The 16,645-nt window shown below is 38.5% G+C and overlaps 2 protein-coding genes across 2 annotated transcripts in view; both read right to left on the reverse strand.

Annotated features, from left to right (window-relative positions):
• Positions 1–16,645, reverse strand: part of LOC139733523 (uncharacterized) — a 666,293-nt gene that overhangs the window by 249,446 nt on the left and 400,202 nt on the right. Inside the window, exon 6 of the mRNA XM_071644333.1 lies at positions 1,007–1,189. Coding sequence (XP_071500434.1) covers positions 1,007–1,189 — 183 coding nt within the window. The remainder of the gene's footprint in view (positions 1–1,006; positions 1,190–16,645) is intronic.
• LOC139733503 (NACHT, LRR and PYD domains-containing protein 3-like) lies at positions 9,560–14,538 on the reverse strand. Its single transcript, XM_071644313.1, has 5 exons — positions 14,466–14,538; positions 13,273–13,347; positions 11,175–12,847; positions 10,144–10,305; positions 9,560–9,583 (listed from the first exon to the last, which is right to left on the reverse strand). The coding sequence occupies exons 1-5, from the start codon at positions 14,536–14,538 to the stop codon at positions 9,560–9,562; spliced, it is 2,007 nt and encodes a 668-aa protein (XP_071500414.1).

Genomic DNA, 16,645 nt, shown 5'->3' on the forward strand with positions numbered 1-16,645 from the left:
TCACAAGGTCACCCATGGAGGGCGCTATTCACCAAAATATAAAGAAATACATAGGAAATATGCTAAAAACATGATTTTTCTGTATAATTTCTTTATCCCCATTATATATGTCTTATTATAGACCAATCATTTTCATATTTGCCACAAATGATAAGCAAGTGGAATTTTATTATTTGTTGTGGTTGAAATCTCTCAAGGTCACCACATGAGGGCGCTATTCATATCAACACAGTGATACCTTATGAGACCTGGGATGAAATGTTTGTGATGGGTACATGTATAGTTATGACATTATGATATTTGCATAATACTGGAATTTTGAGATTGAAAATTGATGATATGATAAACTAATGATATTAGAGGCATAACTTGGGTGAAGGAAGCAAAATAACTCAAAATATAAGGGCAATCTTTAGAAAATATTATTGTTTTCAATTATCTCTATTATATCTATTGTTATATGAATTTGTCGCATAAACACAAAGGAAATAAAAAGAAAAACTTTCCAGGACCATAATTACTTCAAATTTTGCCCCTTCAACAAATTTCAGCCAAGAAACACCCATTTCATATACTGTAATGCTGTTAAAAGAAATGGGAACAGAAAAAAGATGCAAAATCTGACTGACATGGTTGTCAAGTTATGGTTGCCATGGCAACCAGCAACATCAAATATAGCTGAATTATATATCAAAATGTTCGCAATAAGATTTTAGGAAAAGTGACCAAATTCGGTTGAAATCGGATTAAGGGCGAAGGAGTGGCAAACGAAAATCTGGTGGGGGGCACAATGTGCCCCCCCCCCCTTGGGCTTTATAGGGTTAAACATTTAGGATGACTACGGTTACACAAAATTAGCACACAAAAGTAGCACCGCACTGAAATGTCAATCTGCGAGAGAAAAAAATAATACTATCATGGAAGTCATACCCGACTTGTGGTTAAATATTTTTGAAATGAAGTGTACTATGATCCCAAAAAGCACATAACTAACAGGTTTACATACCTGACAGGATGATGCTGAGGTAACGGCTGTTGAGAGGAAACTGTCAGGCAAGTAGGGACAGTCCAGTCTGAACTTCGAAAGACGTGGCATAGTACACACCCATCGGGCCAAGTCACCTCCCGCTGATGATTGATGCCATAAATCGTGATGATCTTTGTCATAATACAACGTCAAATCTTGAATCTGTGAAAAAAATCAAAATATTACAGAAACCAAAATACAAGAAGAGAAATAAGTATAATTCCCAGCAACATACAGAACGAGTTTGCTTGTATAGCACGACCGTAATGGGTTTCAACTAAAATTATAACAAATCGTTATCATAGATATTATGTCACTGGTTTTCTGAGTCCTCCACACTGCACACGTATGTACTTTGGGACAACTATTATGTAAAGCAATATGGCTTATGATTGTCTTGCCTTTGTGCATTAATCACTTACTTTACTTAAACAACGTTGTGTATCGAATATATCTACTTTTTACTGTATATTTTTGTGGGCTTTTTTTTTTCTATCATCTGAATATGTCAAGATTTCACCAATTTTTCTGCAAACTAATTAGTAAGCAAGCATTTAAATACATATGTAATCCTACAAATACAACAGTTTGGCATTGGTTTTCGTTACTTCTTATTCTTTGTACGTGTGAGCGTGTGTGTGTGTGTGTGTGTGTGTGTGTGTGTAGGCCTATGTCTGCCTGTATGCGTGACTCTTTATTTTCCTGAATAAAATATGTAAGCTGAATTCAGGAACCTTGAAATGGGACTTTACCATCAAACGTCATCATTTGAACATATACATGAACACACATTTATTAATACACAACTGTGGTGGCAGCTTGAGGAGATTACATGAATATATATTTTGAATGAGCACAGAGCTAGGTATGCTGGAGCATTTGACTACCAGGAAAATTGCTGCTAACTCGAGACACTCTTGGAAAAATATAGGTCTATACGTTTTACTGCTGGATTGATTTTAGCAGCGTACGTAGGTGTGGGCACTGGACTGTCCAAAAGCTACCAAGGGATGATGTTCAAAATGTAAAAATAAATGTGAGCATCACAAATCACAAATTGATTACGGACGGACGGAAGACGGACGGACGGACAAGCCAAAAACACAATGCCTCCGGTAACACTTCATGGTGGAGGCGTAAAAAGAGGGAACTATCATATAAAATAACTGCTGACCATTCCGTAGGTGATATATCCATACTGTTAAAGGTATTAGCCCACATTTGCAAACCCACGAAAATCAAAACTGCATAAAACAGGTCCAATATGACTTCAAGTACAAGTTATAACAGTAACATACCTCACCTGTTGTCATTTGTCTATACCATTCGATAAAAGAGAGAAAAATCATCGTTTTAAAATCAATTTTCAAACCGGGTCAACCTGACCCAAAATTGAATTACGAGCGCGGGCTAGCTACGTACATGTAACTTACACATGTATCGCATGCATTAGCCTGACCAGACCGCTGTGCACAGCGGCTGCGTGTAGTTTCGCATGCATGTAGTACGTACGTGGACCGGAGCTAGCGAGCGTTATACGCATGCATACGGTGCATTTTCATTTATTTTTATGAAAGTAATGGACTAATTGGAACGAAATTTTGCACAGGTGTTACTGCAATCATACTCAAAATCCATGCTAACTATGAGACCAATTGCTGCAGGTTTACAAATGTGGGCTAATACCTTTAAGGAGCAAAGAGAAACCGGAAAAAATAAAAGAGAATCATACAATAAAAAGGGGGAATTCGACGTAATGAAATGCAAAATAAAGTACAGAAATTGTCGATGTCCTTTGATTTTGAACATTACAAGAAAGGCTCTGTCCCTATTTGAAGAACAAAATGAATTCGAACGGACTTGAAGCGAAGATTGGTGTTTCCATATTGAATTGAAATATTATGGATTTTACAGGGGAAAATTGAAAGTCAGTCCAGCTATTGAAATCATTCTAATTTGAATATGATAAATCTATGCATTAGGGCCAGGATAATGTTGAAGTTGATATCTTAGGAGTTCTACAAACGATATTTCTCTTTAATCCACTTGTTCTTACATATTCTGGTGCAGTTTGCACGTATTGTGTGTACTTTCGTATCTATGTGGAGTCCTATTGTTAATTATTTCTTTCGCTTGAGGGGTTACCCCGTGAAAATAAAATGGAATAGACAGAAGTAGATAAATGATATGATGCTGTGCTTTAAAGCGAAGTTGAATGCTCGTCGAAAAATAAATATAAAACATTCTAGTATTGACGTTGAAAATTTCGTTTGAACTAGAACACCACGTCATTTACATTTGAATGTTAATCTGTTGAAATGTGGTGGAGAAGCACAAAATTACGATAATCTTTCCATCTTCCTCTTCTATGACTACTTCATCTGGTTCTAAGTTTGTGGGCAGATACTATCAAAAGTTGTCAGCATTCAAAAATAAACTGTTTCCTTTCAAAATAGCAGAAATTCTCCAACTGATAAACAAGTGTATCCAGGGAAGAGTCCATATTAATACCTCAAATTCTCCTCCTACTTTTGAGATATATTCTAGTTTTGTCTTTCTTGGAGTCGTTTCTCCACATAATGGCGCCCAAACGCTTCACAGCAATTACCTAGGCGTCAGAATCCGTGGCTCCAATCATACGCTCTTGTACAACGTTGTACCAGGGAGGTCCACCTCTCTGGTTGTAGAGAGCACTATACCTATGTTACCTGTTCCTCATCAGAAAGCTTCGATAAAGGTTCATGTTTAACTTTATAAAATGATAATCATGTCGCCATGACGATCTAACATAGAGCTACACGTGTAATGCATGTATATGTATCTTTAAGTCGACTTGGCATGTGATCATTTATTTCGCCGTAAGGACTTGTTTTTTTTAAAGAATCTCTACATGGTAAGATGAATACCTTTATATGATATAATGTCGACATAATATGGATATCCATTTCTCTACTTAAAAAAAAAGAAAAATGTTTGTTATATCTTTCATTTTTCAAACCAGACTACATGAGGCCTTCTTTTTGCCGTACATTATTATGCATGAATGCTGTATTTGTTTTTTTATTTGTTTGTTTGTTTGTTTTATTCAATTTAATCACGGGATAAAATGCCCTTGATCAGCCAGGTGAGGCTGTTTTTCAGAGAGGCCGTGAATAGAGTGTTACAGCAACAACAAAACAGAACAACAGTAAACTAATCAATCAAAGCAAATTAACAACAACCAAAAAATAAAAACGAACATAACATTATGAAATGCATTACAACATACAGAAACACAATACTAAGAACAAAAAGAAGAGGAATATAGACGTAACCACTAGACACGAACGTTACAAAAGAGGGTGACACAAACAAGTTTACGTACAAGTAAGTTCAGACTGATTAGCTCAAACATACAAACAATTGTGTAGTTATGAAATCCATATTATAACCCATACGTTCTAACATTCTTTCAAAAGCTTTCAAATTACTTATTGAACTTACATTTTCGGGGAGGTTGCTGAATATTTTCACACTGGAATAAATTAGATTTCATTAACTCGTTTTCAATATTGCCATGTAAATTTTGATTATTTTTATTATAAATTCTTCGTACTTTCTTTCTATTACTTGCCTTACACGATCGAAATTTTTGCTTCGTTAAATATCATTAATACGGGTTATTTCTTTGTACACAATCATAATTTAAATGACCCTTCTCCCTCCCTCCAGTGATATTTTGTACACCTAAGAATATTTGTAATCTTCTTGGATTTCACTTCTAAAAATGTAAAATCTCCCCTCCGTGTTTGTGTGTGTGTGTGTGGGGGGGGGGGGGTGCGCCAGCCTTAAATTTCATAAAAGCCCCAACCCCTTACGGAATTCCTTGACCCTCCCCTGTGACGCGTTGTGACATGTGCAGTAAAATTTGTTTGTTTGTTTGTTTTTTTACATTTGTGGTTGATGCCCCCTCCCCTCCCCACAATCATTGGAAAATTGAATTGTTTATGTATTGTAATTTCCTTTGCTGTATATTGTTTGTATTATCTGTAATACAAGTGCACTGAAATGATTGAGAAGTATTGATGAATATCTGATATCGTTATTCTAAACGTTTCCCCCCACCCCCACCCACATACACACACATCCAAACACAGACACCCTTTATCCACACACGCTCTTTACACAAATAACACCCACTCAGCAAAACCAACCACACGTTACGGAATTCCTATGTAGCCAATACAGCTCATCATAACAGGTATGTGTAATTTTCTATAGTATTATCTGAATATGTGTTTGTTCCGTATGCCAAAATGCATTATGCGCCAGTTTCTGTTGTGTAAATATTGTACAATAATTCCTGTAATCAATACTGACATTATAATTTTTAATGGTAGTCTGTGTATTATTTTTCGTTATTACCCACGCCGATGAAAATCGGCAGGGGGTTATGTAAAGGGTTCCGTATGTTTGTTTGTTTGTTTGTTTGTTTGTTTGTTTGTTTTTTTGTTTGTTTGTTTGTTTGTTTGTTTGTTTGTATGTTTGTTTGTTTGTTTGTTTGTTTGTTTGTTTGTGTACAAGATAACAAGAGAACGGGTAAACGGATTTGCACGAAATGTTCAGGGAATGTTTGGATAATGACAGGAAAGAATCGATTAGATTTTGGTGATAATCGGTTGACCCTTGCAAATTCTGTGTGACCTTGAAGTTTTGACCCCATGGTATAGTGACCATTCCGAAAATTTCCCGTTTCTCACTTTGCGATTTTCCGCTACCATACGAAGACATAAACTCCCCAACGATCCGACTTCGCTGCTCAAATGTTCGTAAGAATTCCGAAATTTACGTTTAGGCCTATTTGAGGGACTATGTCCTTCTAGATTTATGAAAGTTCGTTCTCCGTCATCACAAACTGGCCCGTATTTTGATGATTTTTCAAATTAACATTGATTGTTTTTTTCGTTGGAGGAGCATTTTGCTCGGTCGCAGTCACACTGCACGATATGCGTGCTCAATGTCAATGCGTGTGCAAGGCCGCTGAAAATGCATCGCGCTCTACACTGTTGGTGCAAAATTGCACCGGGGACGTTGCGGCGCTCGTTGGTGGCCGAATACTGGTGCAGTAGACATTTGCATTCAACCCTTGCATTGAATAATTCCCGTAGACACTAATCAATCATAGGGGTAATTGCCTAGGGGGTACGTAAATTTTGTTTTTCTTTTTTGCTTTTGTGGATACCATCAAAGATCGTACACTCATACGACCTTTGATATTTCATGATTTTTCAAATTAACATTGATTGTTTTTTTCGTTGGAGGAGCATTTTGCTCGGTCGCAGTCACACTGCACGATATGCGTGCTCAATGTCAATGCGTGTGCAAGGCCGCTGAAAATGCATCGCGCTCTACACTGTTGGTGCAAAATTGCACCGGGGACGTTGCGGCGCTCGTTGGTGGCCGAATACTGGTGCAGTAGACATTTGCATTCAACCCTTGCATTGAATAATTCCCGAAGACACTAATCATAGGGGTAATTGCCTAGGGGGTGCGTAAATTTTGTTTTTCTTTTTTGCTTTTGTGGATACCATCAAAGATCGTACACTCATACGACCTTTGATATTTCATGATTTTTCAAATTAACATTGATTGTTTTTTTCGTTGGAGGAGCATTTTGCTCGGTCGCAGTCACACTGCACGATATGCGTGCTCAATGTCAATGCGTGTGCAAGGCCGCTGAAAATGCATCGCGCTCTACACTGTTGGTGCAAAATTGCACCGGGGACGTTGCGGCGCTCGTTGGTGGCCGAATACTGGTGCAGTAGCCATTTGCATTCAACCCTTGCATTGAATAATTCCCGTAGACACTAATCATAGGGGTAATTGCCTAGGGGGTGCGTAAATTTTGTTTTTCTTTTTTGCTTTTGTGGATACCATCAAAGATCGTACACTCATACGACCTTTGATATTTCATGATTTTTCAAATTAACATTGATTGTTTTTTTCGTTGGAGGAGCATTTTGCTCGGTCGCAGTCACACTGCACGATATGCGTGCTCAATGTCAATGCGTGTGCAAGGCCGCTGAAAATGCATCGCGCTCTACACTGTTGGTGCAAAATTGCACCGTGGACGTTGCGGCGCTCGTTGGTGGCCGAATACTGGTGCAGTAGACATTTGCATTCAACCCTTGCATTGAATAATTCCCGTAGACACTAATCATAGGGGTAATTGCCTAGGGGGTACGTAAATTTTGTTTTTCTTTTTTGCTTTTGTGGATACCATCAAAGATCGTACACTCATACGACCTTTGATATCATCAGACTCTCGGCTTGCTATAATCAAAATATCCCGCAAGAAAACGGCGTATTTCTCGATTTTTAGCGCTTTTTCCGCGACCCGTCGCGTAGACAATACTCTTAAAACTGGACTTAATTCGCGCGCGCTTGGAAAAGTTCCGATTCTGCACTTTTGACGGTGGAATTTGGGATTTTCGATGGATTTTTGGAGGAGACTTAAGGACTTTCCTGTACGTGAATGAGTGTTAATACCGTATGTGTAATGATGTGATTTGCGTGTGATGTGACTGTAGAACCAAAGATCGTACACTTCAGTGTACGATCTTTGGTAGAACTCACTGGCTGGTGATAAAGCACACTGGCAATTAAGTGGCCGAATTCTGGTAGATGACCGAATGCACATTATGTTTACCCCGACTTTGTACTTAGGCGTGGGTCTGCCGCCTTTGACGGCCCCTCTCTAGTTTTTAATTTGTGTGTGTGTGTGTGTGTGTGTGTGTGTGTGTGTGTGTGTGTGTGTGTGTGTGTGTGTAGATCCTGACGGAGACTTGTAGGACCCAAAGCTTTAACTGAATAAAGGAAACAGCTGTAGGTTTGTACCTTCATAGTGCTAATGGACCCATAAGTGCTATAATGTTAGCTTGTGGAACCGGAAAATGTGCAAACCTCACGCTGGAAAATGGGCAAACGTCGCAAGGTAAATGATTTCACATTTGTACGATGCGTTCCCGTGAAAATAATAAAAATTAATGAATATTATTTACTTCACCGATATTGGTATAAAGATCGAACATAAACTCTATAACAAAACTGCACATGAACCATCACCATTGACATTTTGTTGATAAATCCTTGACCGATTTCCACCAAGCTTGGCTGAAAGCATTAATGGTGAGGGTCTCAATTTGTTTAAATTATCCCATCCCTCTTGGGGTAGGAAGGGAGGGAGAGGGGGCAGAATTATAATGTTTTTTTTAATAAAAATTCTTCTTCTCTATAGCCAAATAAGAAAGAGCTAGGTTCGTACGTGCTATGAAGAAATTGATGAATATAGTTTCTTATGAAAGTCAAATTTAATGTCATTTCAAGGAATTCCGAGCATTAGGACTGGTGGGGGGGGGGGGGGGCATGGGGTGATTGATCAAAAATGTTTTATACCGTATTAAACTTCTCTCTAAATTCTTATGACAGACTTTGACCAAACGTGGCGGGTAAAGCATCCCAAGTGTAATAGAATGTCATTTCATGTGTGTGTTTTGTTTTGTTTTGTTTTGTTTTGTTTTGTTTTGTTTTTTGTTTTTTGTGGGGGGTGTTTTGTTTTTGTTTTGTTTTGTGTGTGTGTGTGTGTGTGTGTGTGTGTGTTTTAAGGGCCAACAAGCCCAGTGGAGGGGAGGGGCTTAGGCCTCAATATTTGAGATTGTAAAAAAAAAAAAGAAGGAAAATCTTCTATATGGAACCAGAAGTGATAGGAATAATAAAACGCTATAGTGATTAGCACATTAATGAATGTCAAGTTTGGTATGGCGAATGCAGGGATGGGGGGGGGGGGGGCAGAAAAGTCGGAATTTCCACAGTTTCAGCTACTTCTTGAAAATGGAGGGAATTAATTTTAGTGGTCGTTTACGGCAGGTGGGCGCTATAGACGGGTGGTGGTGTTAAGAAAGGTTTTACTATACAGCCAAATCTGTCTATAGCGGCCACTCCAATGGAAACAAAAAGTGGCCGTAATAAACAGGAGGCCGCTATATACGTTGTTTAACATGCCTTTCTCTAGGAGGGAATTGTTTTTGATGGTCGTATATGGCAGGTGGCCGCTATAGATAGATGGTCGCTAAGACAGATTTGATTGTAGCCCTACAGTGAAACCTGTCTATACCGACCACGGAGACGGAAAATGGCTGTTGAAGACAGGTGGCCGCTATAGAATAGACAGGTTTTTTATCATGCTTTTTCTTTTCGAGGGAATTGTTTTTCAGTGCTTGTTATGACAGGTGGCCGCTACAGACTGGTAGTCGCGAACACATGTTTTACTGTACAGTTAAACCTATCTTTAGCCGCCACTCAAGGGAAATGCAAAAAAAAAAATGGTCGTTGTAGACAGGTGGCCGCTTTGGACAGGAGGTTGCTCAGACAAGATAACTGGAAAGAAAAAAAATGGTAATGGCTCATGCGTAGTTTTGATACAGAGTTTATCTTCGATCCATACATACACAGAATCAGTGAAGGGAGTTGTTCGCACATTTCCCGACAAAAGCCCTAGCGTAGCTTGGCAGCCTGGACCTACCAAACCCAGCATATTTCCCGTTAAAGCAATTTTGAGATTTACACATTTCCAGACAAGACGGTCACACATTTCTCGGCGTTTGCGCATTTCCCGGCTCCACAAGACGTGTACATAATCATTACCTCTATACGACATTACATTTTCAAATGTAGCCAAGGAGATGCAACACGCGAGCTAGTACCTCCTTGATGTATTACTTACCATTTTCTTTTTTTCCCTTCATTTTTAGGCTATTATTTTATCAACAATGAACCAGTGATTTCTCGACCGAAGTCTATTTATTTTGTTGTTTCTTGTTATTATGTATATAAGTCCTGTCCAAAGTGTGCTGCATCTTGTGCAAGACTGCTGTCCAGGTGACCTCTGGGGAATTAAAGACTCAACAGACGACGCCCTGGCAGCTAGACTTACTACGCATAATAACAATAAGGGGAAGTAATGGGAGTACCATGAAATGTATGCATTGCCTCTTTGAAATACTTAAAAAGCACACCATCAGTTTCTATATTCTATACATTATAACATACGGGGAACTTGTATGGTGCTAAGTTCTTACCTGACAGTTCGAAGCCTCAGCGCCGAGGATGTTGTAGAAGTCCGTGTGAAATCGTGAGTTAGATATTGATACTTTGCTGAGTACACTCCTGGAACACATACCCTCTGCCAAATCACGTGACACAGTTCTTCCATATTTCACACGGTCTATTGCCAATGATGGCTAATTGGAAGGAACATTAATCGACAGGTAGTAAAAAGTAATAACCCACGGTGATGGTGGAAAATGTACATGCAGTTCGTTCGGAGGTGGGAAACTCAGAGCAACTGATATAAGTTTGATAAAATCAATCATATCTTAATTTCATTTATCAGAGCTAATGAAAGAAAGAATGTTTACATGATTCAACTTGTTTTATTGTGACAAAGAGCTGAGGAGTGATACTGACGTGACTTCACCAACACTCATACTGTGAACCGTCAATGTATTGTCTCAGTCTGGTACTCTACAGATCACGTTGGTAGTATGGCATATCCCTTCGATATAAAGCGTCTTTGGTAAAATCATGATCGCACTTAAAAAGATTTTAACCAATAGCAGTTTTAAAACTGTAACTTTTAAGTAACGTTCTTATTTTTGGAAAAAAAAGTTGTACTTTTACCTCACTGAAATCATATAGTGCTGCTTCGTATGACAAAAGTGGAAATTATTTCCTAATGTTGACCAAGTCAAACTTTTCGAAAAGGCCAGTGAAACACATTTACATAGTTTGCCATCAACAGAAATCCCACGGTGGTTTAGAATTTTTCAATGTTTTTTTGTTGCAACTTCATTGTGAGAGAAAACCTTTTTTTTTTCATATGATTACATAAATGACTTTATGTTAGCTTTTTTCCACAATTATGCGTTTTAGGACTCCAGATCTTACACCCATAATAGCAAATATTAATTTGAGGGGTTTGTATTTAATTATTCACGGGCGCGCGCACCCACATACACACAAAGATGCATAGTCACGCTCAGATATGCGTTGTCATTATGTACTAGTTTTTCAGCACTGTTCAAATCCATATCCTAGCTTAATCACTCACCACTTGGTTAAAGCGCACCATGAAAGCGACTCCTGCATTTGTATGTTCTGGTGAATATGATGAGAGTTCGTACTTTTTCCGTCGTTCTCCTACTGCTCTAGCGCCCTCTTCGGTATGACGTTCAAACGTAGCGTTTGTATGTTCATATCCTGCCTCATATGATGAGAGGTCGTACTCTTTCCATCGTTTTCCCACTGCTCTGGCGGCTTCTTCAGTATGACATTCAAACGCAACGTCAACGCAGAAATCACGGCATCGACGAACATCAGACTCCATTCGGTAAGCTTCATGGGGAGCAGAGTCTATTAAGCCGTGGATGATATCAAGGCCGAGTTCATTCCCTAAAGCTGAGGTGAAGTAGAGCAGGGAGCGGAACTCCTGACGTCGACTAAGAAATTCGCTTTTCACCTTGTCGTACTGGGGGCGATCATTGGCAAATAGATTTTCAATATACAACGCTGCAATATATTCTTGGAACAACTTGTTGGGAAAAGAAACCGTTGATGAAACCAAGGATAAAAAGTTGGCATCGCGCCGACGATCCCTTGGAATGACATCTGTTTCTGTAGTCAAAACACCCACGCTGCAGCATGTTTCCATGGCATCATGACAATCTCTAAATCGTTCTTCAGGGAATGAAAGATTCCTGTCCAATAAACCGTTAAGTGCAATCTCACTTACGTCTTGAATTGCCCTATGAGCTTTTTTCAATTGCTCAACAACGTTCTGATTCTGAAGATTTCCCCAAGTCTTTGATGCGAAGTGTTCTTTCAAGAAAGATATCATTTCTCCAAATATCTTGGAGAAAGTGTGCATTGTTTGCATTTCTTTTCGTTTTTCCTTACTGACGTCGTTCCATATAAGGCAAAGCATTGCACAGTAAATAGGAAATGGGGCCATGTTTGATCGGATGACATCGTTTTCCTTCATAAAAGTAATCAAGTCTTTGGCAAGATTGTCCTTCTCTGTAATCTGAAAATATTTTGTAATATAAGCTGATAGATTCTCCTCGCTAAATCCTTCGACATTGAGATAAGTGTACGCTTCAGCAAGACTCTCGTCCAACATAAATTCACTTGTTCTCCATGGTCGTGTCGTCACAATCACTTTGCATGACATATATTTTTTTGTTCGTAGAACGCGAATGAACTCACTGCTGTTCTCATCACTCAATTTCTCATCAAACTCGTCGAACCCATCAAATATGATGAGAACCCTACTTTGATTTGCTGAAATGTAGTCATCTATCTGGTTTGCTTTTGTTATATTTTCATCAGAAAGATAAGTTCTGACAATATCACCAATGCTTTTTGTGTCCTTAACATCTCGAAGAGGAATTAGTAGCACCATGTCCAGGTCCTGGAGAATCCGTCCCTGGCACCAGTCCCAGGCAATCTTAGCACACAGCGTTGACTTCCCAGAACCACCCTCACCCTGGATGAGAAGGCGATTTGAAAGATTTCCCTTGTTGCTTGTAAGATCTTCGTATGTTATTGGTGTTTTACGTTCACTACTTCGGTCTATTATATTTAAATTGGTATAAATTTCATCCAATTCAACAAGTTTCATAAAGTTGAGTGGATCCACTTTGACCTTGCGTCGTGACATGCGAAAATATGCCTTCAGCTCCTCCTTCCACTGCTGTGCTGGATCCTTTGTTTTCAACGTTGATCCTTACAAGAAAAATCAAAACAGACAAAAATAATCACAAAATGGTTATACTATTGGGTATATATATATATATATATATATATATATATATATGAGACAGTATATTATAGATTTGTAGAGGGAGAGAGAGAGGGAGAGAGAGAGGGAGAGAGAGAGAGAGCAAAAGAGGCCAAGAGAAAGAAAACTGGAAGAAAGATCCAGATTATATAAACAATAAATCAGTTTTGTATTTGCTGATATTAATAAAAACATGGTACGAAATCTTACATTTTGATAGAAATTATTGGTATTTACGACTCTTTTTTTTGGGGGGGGGGGGTGGGGGATGGGGAGTAATGTCACATCCGCTATGGCACTGTATGTGATCTTACTGTTTGATGCATAATTGAATTATCGCGCGTAACTTATTATTTATTATTTTTTTTACCCAGCATAAATTCTTCTTCCTCATGAAAACTCTCTTGTATGATTGGTCTCCGCCAGCAGGGATTCCAGCCACATCCTAAAACGAAAAATCAACAATGACAAAAGTTGCAATATCAATGATGTTTTCAACGTATTCAAGCACACACACACAAACATATATAATTTATTTATATATAGCAATCAAATTCAAAATCAGGTCATTCGAATTCACTATCCGAGCATTCAAATGCACTCTTGGACCACTCAAATTCACTATCGGAGCATTCAAATTTAAGAGAGGAGCACGCATTTCATCAATGAGCATTCCAATTCATGTCAAGCTGGCGACGGAATCTCGTCAGTCATTCAAACTCGTGAATAGGCAATCATGTTCCAAATAACTGCATTCAATTTAAATGAAGTCCTGAATTTAGTTAGTTTGGGGCCGTGTATGCATGTGTTTCCTTTTGTATCAACCTACTTACTTGTTAGCCGATCAAATTAACTTTGATATAGTATATAATACATTGATTTTCATCAAAATTTTCTATGAAAAATATGATCTCGAAAAAAGTGTTTACTTTCTTTTTTTTGCTGAGTGGGTATATACAATTGTATATGTATATATATATATATATATATATATATATATATATATATATATATAAACATGTTGCGAATTCACGTATTGGCTCCAATATAGCGAAGAATCAAGAAATAAACTAGTAATGCATTGTTTCGCCAATAAGAATGAGTTTATTGAACAACTCAAATTTTCGGTGGCCTCCACTTTGTTCAGGAGTCTCGACGGGGAATGTCAATACCAAAACATAAATTGAACATGAAGAGCGCGCACTCATATACACAGAATTGGTTGCTATGAGAGTGCGTACCCTTTACAATGATGTTGCCATGTAGACGCAAAGTAGTCAAGGTACCCAACGCATAAGGAGGAGGACATTGACATGTGAGATCTGAGAAAAAGAGGAGAAAATAATTGGAGCGTAGCTTTGACATCATCCTTCCTCTTACTGTACCTCCTCTTTGGAAAAGCGCAAGAGTTGAAAAATTGGTCTCCGCCGGGAATCGAACCCGGGTATTTGGCATGGAACGCTAACGCCTTAACCGCTGGGCCACGGAGACATCATAGCGATTCAGGCTGACCTAAGCTCGAATACCGGCCCGACGGACCAACCTTTCAACTCTTTAGCATACGTTCCTTTTTGGGGTAGAGAGTTATGAATACCAACAAGCCGCGTGCCCCAGCTGGATCTGCAATGAGATTCATGTAGCCTGCGGTGAATTGGAATAATGTTTTTTTGTCTGTTTGTTTTTGCTTTTTATTTTGCGAAAGAAGTCACCACTATATATATATATATATATATATATATATATATATATATATATATATACACTCAGCAAAAAAAAAAAGTAAGTTCCCCCCTAACATTTTCGGATATAATTCAAAAAGTATTTTACGGATGTTCATAATTCGAACGAGAGTGGGTAGGGAATTTCATTACTCGTAACATGAATGGCATATCATTGCCACCAGATATCATATTGGTGTAAAAATCGCATTTTATGTCAAAATGCATGGGGAAAAAAGTTGCACTTTAGGCCAAAGGAAGCATATTGTATACATTTCCTATGTAAGTTATCAAATGATCTTTTTTAATTGTGTAATTCTCAGGAATTTCTTCAGGTACAATGTGCTTCCCTATCAAACAGATGTTATGCATACTTTTTGAACAATAGGCCTTCTCAATATGAAACATATTGGTAGAAGCCATGTGATTTGTAATTCCAATTCAGGTTGATCACATTAATGTGCATGTGGGCATTTTGCATCATGCCCTCAAGTTGAAGATCAGTTTGCTGAGGGAAATAGCATCGAACGTATGGAGTGGCCTGCAAGATCCCCTGACTGTAATCTAGTAAAGAATCTTTGGAATATCATTAAGTGGAAAGCGAGCAAGAAGTTGAAAGATGACACTTCACTGAAAGAATTTCAGCGCATCTTGCAGAGAGCGTGATGGGATAACATTGAACAGCGCCAAGTACAAACTTTAGTTAACAGTATGAGGAGGAGATGGCGGCTGGTCATTGCGGGTGGTGGACATATCAATTATCAGATACTTCACTATATGCTCATGAAAAGAAAGAAATAGAGAAATATGCAATAACCCATGCTTAAATGTTCAGAATCATGAGTGATTGTTTGATTATTTGTGTAAAAGTCATTGCAAATCGTTAAAGTGCAACTTTTGTTTCCATGCATTTTGACATAAAATGCATTTTTTCACACCAATAATGTTATCTGGTGGCAATGATTTGCCACTCATGTTATGAGTAATAATTTTTTTTTATCCATTTCCGTTTGAATTATGAAAATTGGTTGAATACTTTTTGAGATATATCCACAAATGCTGGGGGGGGGGGGGGACTTACTTTTTTGCCGAGTGTATATCATAGAGATATATACTAAGAACACTAGAGGGCGGACTCCGTAAAATCCCTGTGACCGATAGAAGGAGGCGTTCGCCATTTTGGTCCGGGCAAATTTCGACTCGCGACCGTACCGATAACGTGTAGCGCTGGCGGAGCATGCAGGGAGATCGACGACGGGATGCAACGGCAGTAGGCTAGCATCTATGCCAAGGTCTCATCGGAGTTTGGAAATCGAAAATGTTCTTAAATTCGCAAATTCTACTTAAAGTAGCATGGATCTATGTTGCAAAATGCCTGGTTCATGTGCTGCTTTTGGATGTAGAAACAGGAGAAAAGAAGGGGAGCGGAGTTTCCTTTCACAAGTAATAAAAATTACATTTTCTCTTTTGTGTTAAACAGATTGATTCAAGACAAAAAAAAGAAAAAGAAAAGAAAAGGTTTTGCAAAATTCGTCAGGGGGCACTCCGCCCTTCCTGAGCCATTCTCGATCTATTGCTACTATACTAGATAGATAGCTAATACTGTACGTAACTATATGTAAGGTCGGCGAAACGGGGGAGGGGGGCATTTGCCCCATTTCCAAACTAGAAATGTCGCTATGGCGACTGATGCCTCCGCCATAATGCATGATTCTCCCAATAGGCGTATAGTACAATGTCTTCACAATGTGTGATCCATGACAGTTTCACATAACTGGCAAAATATTGAAATGACAGGTTTGTCAGAAATGTCTTGAACTGGGTTTGCTTTAATTTTCTAAGAGTGCAGGTACACATATTTGGGGAATTGAGAATTTTTACTTGAATTCTGACAGACCTTTTTATAAGTTTATGCATTGAGTAATTTCCAAGGTATGAAGAAAGAGTGTAATGACGGTACAAAATGGATTTTTTTTTTTTTTTTTGGGGGGGGGCATTGAAACCTGGCCTTTGACCCTTAACCTT

The sequence above is a fragment of the Diadema antillarum genome, unplaced genomic scaffold (genome assembly GCF_040938485.1).
Source record: "Diadema antillarum isolate AM-2024a unplaced genomic scaffold, OU_Dant_1.0 seq00000481_RagTag, whole genome shotgun sequence".
NCBI lineage: Eukaryota > Metazoa > Echinodermata > Echinoidea > Diadematoida > Diadematidae > Diadema > Diadema antillarum.